The following is an 8,909-nucleotide window of genomic DNA, read 5'->3' as shown; positions in this document are numbered from 1 at the left end:
GTTTGCGGAGAGGCCGTAACCTTTGCATAACGCCCGGGGCGAGCGGCACACGCCGCGGGGCGGGGAATAGAGCCGGCGGGACCGTCCTGCCGCTGCCGTGCCCGGTGAGGGCGAAATAAAGCTGTGTCGAGAATAAATAAAACTGTAGGAACCCAACGAAGGTGTGAGCGCCGGCTTTGAGAACATACGCTGCTGGTGTGTGGTGCGCGGGGGGGTGGGTGGTATGGTCGCCGGTTTGGAGCGCAGGGCCGCATACACCCGTGGGTATGGCGGCGGCGGCGGCGGTGGCGGGCACAGGAGGGTGTTGAGGTGTGTTTGGGGAGCAGCAGCCGCGCAGGGCTCGGGTAAGTGAGTGGCCGTGGCAACCGCGGAGGTGCCCGCGTCTCCGGCAGCGAAGATGACCCCGCGGCTCTCGGGGGACTCTGGCCCGTAGCGGGTGGTCCCTGGAGGAGGCAGGCGTGTGAGCGAGGGCTGGCTGGACGCCGTCACCCGCGGCTGAGAACGGGCATTTCAGCCCGCTGCGTGACTGAAAGGGTTTGTTTAATGTCCCAGGAGCAAAAGTCTCCGGCTTCATAACCGCAGGTGATGAGGTAGGCTGAGACAAGAACCTTGGCCAAAGGATGCTTCTTTTTTGAATTGATCTAAACTGGAGAAGCTCCAGCTGTCACCTGAATACTCAAGGTGACCTGCTCATTGAAAGTTAGTTTTTGGATATTCCCTCTGACATGCGAACGTGCTCAGTGGTTCCTCTGAACCCAAACAGCTTGAACGCCAAAGTAATCCTTGAAAACATTCAGGAAAGAATATAGTTAACTCACCTTATCCTATTTTTAGTTAAGAGGGAGGTTCCCCTGCTTTAATTGTTCGGTTTTAAGATGTTTGACATTACTCTTCTTATGTTCAAATGACATACCATTACAGTCAACTATTTAAGAAATCGGGAATAAGTGTTACTGGATACCTGAACTTCAGAGTAAGTTGAAAGCACAATGAAAATCCCTTTCTTGAGAAAATGTCATAAGCAGAGCTGATTTTTACATCCAGAACTTGTGGCTTGTGCATGAAGGATGTGAAGACACTAGCTATATAGTGGTTACGTAGGACTGCTTTTTAAAGTATTTACATCAGTGATTACATAGGACTGGGTTTTTTCATGTTTTTCATCAGCATTCATGACAACTGACTGACTGAGCAGCACTGTTTTTACAAAATAAACGGGAAGACCATGAGATTGGCGCAGTGAAAAGGAGGCAATCTATCTTCTTAGTTGCACTGGAGAACGAGTAGGGGAAGACAGTGGCACAACCTACCGCTCTCTATGTGGGGGTGTTCAACACTGATGCCTTGAAAAGTAGTGCAGCGCGTATGCTTTCCAGGAGATACCTTTGGGGACACATAGATGTGATGGCATGGAAAGTCTAGCACATAAGCCAGCTACAAAAGTCTTTTCCAATATAGATCTGCATTAAAAATTCCAAATTTTCTAATAGATAAGTGTGCAGATGTTGGGCCCTTGCTTATGACAGGGCCCAAACAACAGGTGACAACGAAAAGCTTCTGAACTGTTCAAAATTCTGTTTAGCTGGAGAAAATTCATGACTGTTTTACTTCCGGCCTTACACACATCTGTTGATATTGATGCAAGTTGCCCATGCAGGTAAAAGGAATAGAAAAAGTTCAGATTTTGTGTGCATAATAAAAAAGAAAAGAAAGGCAGGTGGCAGGCCATTGTCCTAGTCAGAAGAGGAGGGGAAAGAGATTCAGTCCAAAAATGCCAAGTGGAATTTCACTGAGTGCTATGATGGGCAAAGGTATGAGATACGGCTGTAAGCATAAAGCATTGACCTTACAGTGTCAGTGCTGCAAGTACTGGAGCAGGGTTTAATATGTTTATGTAGCTGATAAGATTTCCATTAGGGACCACTGTCAAGCAAGGATTTTGGGTGGAAACCGCTGTGCTTACCCAACAGACTTCTAGGAAAGAAGTTGTACTGTTCCAGGTTGCATGGTCTCCAAACTATCAGTGCAGAGCAAATAAGACACAAAATAGTACATTTTAAAACTTGCAGAAGTATAACTTGTGCAGTTTCACATTTAAAGAAGTATATGCTGATCCAAAGGAACAGGAGCTAAGACGTTTTGAGTGGCTGTCTTCTGACATGTCTGCATAACTGTTGGGCCAGCTCCCCTCCCCCTTCAGCTCTGTCCCAATACAAGCCCTGGGATCAGAGTAGAACCATGTTCTTTGAGTGCATGAGAAGCCAAATACAATGGGGACTGAACTTACAACTGTATTGATCTGGTGCAAGAGCTACTCTGTTCTGAAGATACTAATGTATACCCTTAGAGGGGAAACTGGTGGTAGAGGAACTGCCCTTTATGTGCTGCAAGTGCAAGAGCTCTTTCATCTGTCAAGACAGTGGCAGAACAAACAGAAGATTGTTTTATTTGTTTTCCCCTTTCATCTTTCAGTGCATTACTGTGCTGGATTCTTGTGTTATTTAAATAATAATTATTCTAATGCAGAAGGTTTTGAAATGTTCCTAAACAGAAGTTTGAACTTTTTTCTCCAACTTTTTCCCTCTAGAACGGCAGCAATTCTGCTTGTACCATGGCTGAGCCAAAGTCGGTGTGTGTTTCAGTGGATGAGGTGGTCTCAAATGGCACAGATAACCAAGACATTCGACTGATGAATGGACATTTAAAAAAAGTGGACAATACCCTGACAGAAGCTCATCGTTTCTCCTACCTACCCCGCAGACCAGCTGTGAATATTGAGTTTAAAGAACTGTCATACTCTATCCAAGAAGGGCCATGGTGGAGAAAGAAAGGTGGGGAGAACTTAATGTTTTGGCTAACATACAAACGGTATTGCCTGTGTGGGTGGTTGTGATAGGTGGAATGAGTCTGTTGTGGCTAGAGAAGCAAAGCGTGTAAAGGGAGTGTGTTTTCAGAGTTGCTTTTGGCTTGGCTTCTTGATATACCTATTGCCCCACAGCTGGCACTGGGGATTTTTCCCAGAGGCTGATGCAGTGGCGTGTACAGTCCCTTGCACTCCGAGAAACTAGATGTGGTAGTTCATACAACTGCTTATTTTTGCCTCCCAATTCTAAAGTATCTGAAGGAAATACAGTATTGCTGTGCTGCCAAATATCTGTCCTGTGATCTTGGATGTCTACAATTTATTGTTGTGTGTGGGTAGAGCATGCAGTAGTTTAAAGACGGGGGTGGGGGGAAAGAGAATGCTTTTTTTACTTTTGCGATTGGCTGTTTTGTGAAATGGTTATTTTTTCAGTACTCTTTCAGAACACCAAGCATCTCAGAATTTCAGGAGGCATTTGAAACCAGGATAAAAATTATTCTCTTAAAATGCTGTGTTTGGAAATAAATGCTGCGAGTTATAGGAATGTCAGCCCATCCGTGTCTCTCAGTGTTCTGTGATGGGTCACCCTAAGGTTGCTATTTCTTTTAGCTGATGAAATCACTGGCTGTTGCTACAATGAATCCTGAAGTTTAGTCAAGGACCAGGATGCTCTTTTGCTAGCCACTTTGCTAATAATACACAGCAAAGAGTTTATAATGATACAGATATTGGATGCGTCTCAGAAGTGAAGTGTTAGCACTTTCACAATCCAGTTTCACTCATAGCTGGCTCTGAGACAATTCTTCAGGTGCTGATTTACTGATGGGAGTAAGGAGGGCATATTCTCTTCTTTATATGCTCTTGGTCTATTCTAGTTCTGAAAGGTGGGTGTAAGGTGGCTCTGTCCTTTTTCATCTGCTTTGCATTTGCTCCTTTTATACCTTCATCTGCTTTGTGTAGCCATGTGTTTCCTGGAGTGTTTTTGTTTTGTGTGTGTGTGTGACTAGTCATCTCTAAAAGGAAAAGTAGGTCGTGCAGTAAATTCCTGCTAGCAAAAAGAAGTAAGCCCAAGAGAAAATATTGAAGTTTTGTTTACTAAATGATGTAATAGCTCTTCCTCGAGGAATTCTCTCTTAGTAACATAAATTGGTATAGTTGTGTGCTTTAGTTCTTTTTAGGAGAGAAGGCCCCTGCCAATGCGCCGCTTGCCTGAGCCATACTTGATACCTGCCCTTGCTCTGAATCTATAAATCCACTGGCTTAAAGGTTCCACTTGAAATTGTTTCACAAAGTACATAGCTGCTGTCTGGAAATTGTGTCATTATCACAACACCAAGGTTTCAGTAGTCTAAAAATGTGTGGTATGAAAAACACCGGAGCTATGGCAGTGCTACTGTATGTGGACAGCCTGGCGTACAGTTATGTGTTTGTTGAAGGATGTGCAGGCTTGAGGCTGTAATGGGTTTTTCAGCATCAAAACTGTATGTATGCTCACCTGCCTTCATTTAATTACTTATTAAAATTGCATGTAGCCAAACTGTCCACAAGAGAACAACTTGATTTGTCAGAAACTTCCATACGTTCAAAATTATTTTTTATCAGAACAAACTCAAGGGTTGAAGGTTTATTTTTTCCTTTAAGAAATGGAACTATGCCAAGGTGTCTCATGTAAGATTTAAAAATTTGAAGTTTTTAACTGGATCTCTGGCCAGAAATAATTGAGGGGTTCTACACCAAAACCCTCTGTCCACATTTGCTGACATGTCTGAGTGACTTGGCTTGAACAAAATGACACAACTTTGCAAAATGCCCTGCTGCTGCAAAGGACCTGTGGAGGTATTTAGCTTTAGGGCATGGCTGTGACTGTGTCACTACACTTAAATTTGAAAGAGGGGATTAAACTTTTCTGGCTATCTGTGAGCAGTTCATACTCCCCCTCCTCACCTGGCCTTGCACCATATGTCTTTCCTGAGACCACTAAGGACAGCCTCTGAGCGGCTGTGAGGCATGCTGTCTGTCAGCAGATCTTGGCACTCTTCTGCTAGCCAAAGAACTAAAACAGACTTGGAAGGTGTACACTCGATGCCAAGCTGACTGTGAGCCAAAGTGTACTTTCACTGCAAGTAAGGTAAATCACATAATGTGCTACCTTTAGAGGACATGGCCACATGGAGGCAAGTTACCCTTCTCAACATTGGTGAGTGCACAGCTGGAATACTGTAGCCAGTTTTGGGTCCTCCAGATTAACAGAGATACTGAGAAGCTGGAAAGGGTCAGAGGATTAAAAAATTGGTCGGGGGACCTACAAAGAGAGGCTGAGGAACTCGTTTGGTCTAGTGAAGGGGAAGCTGGAAGATCATCTCATTCTGGCCTACAACTATTTAGTGATAAAGACAGTGGAGACAAACTCCTGTCAGTAGTGACAGATGATATATAGCAAGAGCCAATGGCCACATATTTGTGTGATTTACGGTGGACATCAGGAAATACCCCTTCACCAGCAAGTTGCTGCAGCACTGGGACAGGTCACGCAGAGGCAGTGTGCTTTCTTTGTGTTGGGGGGTGTAGAACATTTGTCTGGACAGAACCACAGCTAACCTGATCTGGTGTTGGTGATCATCTTGCTTTGAGTAGAAGGCTGGACTAGGCGATCTCCAAAGGTCCCTTCCTTCTGTGATTCAGTGGATTGCTAGTCAGATTATAGAGACCTTCTGGAAACAAACTTTCCTCCCAGCCCTGTTCCCTACTCTAGGTGGACTGACCCAATATATTGATTTTAATAGAAAAGGTGTTCCATTAGAGGGATAAAAAATAGAATTGCCTGAATAGTCTCAAATGAAGGTAAGGACCAAACTATCGGATTCCTTGAGTTGTTTTAGTGGTTCAGCAGGTAGACTTGTTTGTGAGTAATTTGGGATATCTCTGTTTAAAACCAGTGGGCTTGTACATGAATGCATTACCTGTAAAACTATTCTGAATGCCTCTTAGTTGTTTATCCTCCAGTGGGAAACTGGGACTTTGCAGTGAGTTTTAATTTCTCTGCTCAGCAGAAGGGCAACATTGTGCCTCCAAACATGGTTATTGTATCTCTGCACTCCTTATGGGATCCCTGTGCTAAGAGGATCTCTGATTGTCCTTATGTGAAATATTTAAATTCACTTTTTAATGAGAAGGGTAGTAGAAAACAGACTCCTGAAAGTACAGAGTCCACTGTAGGAAATGCAGCTGATTTTTAAAACCAGCAAACTTGCATGCACAAGCTAAAATAATAAAAGGGAGATGTTTCTTAGTTCACATTGTTCTTGAGTGCTAGTCGTGGCAATAAGCGATAAGGGATGCTGTTACGAAAATGTGCCTTTTAAATTAATGGTGTTTGTGTTCTGAAACAGAGCTTGAAAAAAATTTCTATGTCATTCTCCGTGACTGTAATGAATTAGTTAAAACCTTTCATGAGTGTTGGATCACAAAGGGAAAAGTGTAGTTTCCTTGCAAAGACAATTTGTGCTAACATATTGGAGAGGAATTCAACTAAAGAGCAACAAGAAGAAAACCTATTCCCTTCAGTAAAAATGGTATTGCAAAGTAATGTTAAGGTTAGGCTCTAAGTTAACAAAAGGAGGAATAATTAGTAATGCTGCCGTTTTGTTCTGTACTTAGCTTTATTGTTCAGACAATGAAACTCATGGTATGTAACATCATTGGCTTTTTATTAAAAGCACAAAGAATCATGAATTTGCATTGCTTGTCAACAACAAACTAAGTCATAGTAGGCTTCAAATTAGAATTTTTCATTCGTGTCTCAGCCTTAAAATACCTAATTTATCTATTAAATCTAATTTTCTCTTTAAAAATAACAAAGGGCATTTTCTTTCTCAGATTTATATGATAAATGCTGCTCTACTCATTTTAATGAGGTTTTATCAAATTCATAGGAAGGATTGGTATGACTCCCAACCTGATTCATTCATGGTGTAATTCCTCTTGAAGTCAGTGGTATTAACAGGGGAAGAATTTGGCAGGTGAGCCCTTGATCAAAGCAGCTGTATCTGACCCATTCCGTTCAGTAGGAGTCCCTAAACAATATAGGAATTTGGAAAAGGTTATAGAGGTAAAAGTTTTAGACAGTCTCAGATGACTTTTTCCCCATAAAGCTTTTATGGAATTAGTCAACTGGTAGAATCAACTGTTTCTTCAGTTTTTAAGGAAAGAGATAGGTAAGTGACTTGATCCAGATCTTGTGAGGTTAAGTATCTTCCAGAACTGAAAATGTGTCTCAGTCTTTGAATCTGGTCTATCTTCAAGCATGTCCAGTGGGTCTCCTGCAGGTCAGCCAGGTTCAAGACTTGGTTAAGAAAGCTGCAGGACTCCTGGAGCAGAGACACTGTTGTAAGATAAAGATAAACTGTCAAAGCGAGGAAAAGGAAAACTGTAGCACACACAGAAATAACAGGCCCGCTTAGTTTGAGAATGCCTTCTCCTTTCTTTAAGGACAAGGAAGCCAGCTGGCTTGGAGGAGAAGAGAAAGAGGAGAGTCCTACATTAGATGCAGTGCAGACTCCTTAAATGTGAAAAGCAAGATCTGCAGAGCTTCAGAACAAAATGTGGCCAAAGTTTAAGTGTCTTGTTACAAAACGATTTATCTAAGGGTTGAGAAAGAGATCTGATAGTGGATCTTACTTTGGCTTCTGAACTGTTTAAACCACAGTTTGAAATGCAAACCACAGAAACACATATTGGTTTAACCAGTTTATAGAAAAATTATAGACGCACAGGTTTTGATACTAGGACTGCCTGAAAACTGTTTGCAAGAGAATTTTGGAGAAAAGTCAGTGCCTTAGGTTTCTGCCATTTTTGTTAAAAGCACCATAAAGTAATCTGAATAGAATGAGTGATTTGGGGATCAAATTATGATTAGTCCCAAATACGAAGAGGGCATGAAAAGTACTCTGGAGCCTTTGTCTTGGTCAAATTCATTCAGCTTTACTTTGAAAAGGTATATGTGTTCTGTACACCCACCAAAGGACATTTATTCTTTTCTGTCTAGGTGGTTGTTATCATGTAGGATGGAAATGGAAATACTGTTCCTACGTTACTTGAGTGCATCCAGGAAAAAAGTCGTAATAAATTGGCTTTAAAAACTCCACAACTCGGGGATTGCTTTTTTTTTTTTTTCCTCATACTTGTCAGTATTCATGGTTAATTAGGCAACATTTTAGTTGGAAGTTTCTGTTGTTATTTTTAGGTCCGTAATGACTCATTTGTGCTGCGTTCAAGTGTAAGTTCTGGTAGGATTTGGTCTTTAGTAACCTCCGAGGGAATAGGCTCCAGCCGGTCAAAATGTGCCTGGGTATTTTTATGGAGCAGTTTAGTAGCAGTACAGAAATTCATGCGCAGCAGAAATTGTGGTATTTCTGTTCTTTTGGGTTTGTTGTAAAGGCTCAGATCCTGTGGAAACAACCAGCCAGAGAGGTGCTGTCTTTTCTCAAAAGGTTGCTTAACAGCTTTGAGATTCCGCACAGTGGAAGGAGAGGAATGAAGGACCCTGCTTATTTTGGATGGCTTCGTTGTCGCTGATGGGGAAACACGGAGCGTTTAGCAGGTTGCTTGATATTCATCAAACGTGAAAAGGGGCTGTCACAGTCCGAGAGAGTGTCCTCGGGACAGCTAGATAGCTACATTTCAGCTAGGCGGGCTGGGTATTATGTTAATACTGATCTCTGCATAAGATGGAAACTTAACCCGCTGTCAAATCGTCAGCAGGGATTTAAACAGGCTGGGTTTTGCTGATTTGCTTCGGTGCTCCGTTACCAATTAGTTCTGGTACGCGCGCTCGGACAGACCTGTTCCTTTTTCTTTAGCTAGGCTTTTTTCACCGCATCCTTTCTGCGACTTCATTTAAACGATTTCACACAAAAACGCCACCTCCCCCCCACCCCCGTGACAGCCCTCCACTACAACTTTCTATAACACTGAGTGGGATTTGATGAAATGCTTTGCTGTCCTCTGCCCATATGCAGTCATGTCTTGCTCGAGGTGTTGAGGAGGT

The 8,909-nt window shown here is 42.6% G+C and overlaps 1 protein-coding gene across 1 annotated transcript in view; it reads left to right on the top strand.

The window, feature by feature from the left end:
* The first annotated feature begins 244 nt into the window (after positions 1–244).
* Positions 245–8,909, top strand: part of ABCG1 (ATP binding cassette subfamily G member 1) — a 54,982-nt gene continuing 46,317 nt past the window's right edge. The window contains exons 1-2 of the mRNA XM_026863240.1: positions 245–264; positions 2,588–2,831. Coding sequence (XP_026719041.1) covers positions 2,612–2,831 — 220 coding nt within the window. The 5' untranslated portion in view covers positions 245–264; positions 2,588–2,611. The remainder of the gene's footprint in view (positions 265–2,587; positions 2,832–8,909) is intronic.

Source organism: Athene cunicularia (genome assembly GCF_003259725.1).
Source record: "Athene cunicularia isolate RWA chromosome 1 unlocalized genomic scaffold, athCun1 chr1_part1, whole genome shotgun sequence".
Taxonomy (NCBI): Eukaryota; Metazoa; Chordata; class Aves; order Strigiformes; family Strigidae; genus Athene; species Athene cunicularia.
This window is presented reverse-complemented; position numbering and strand designations above follow the sequence as displayed.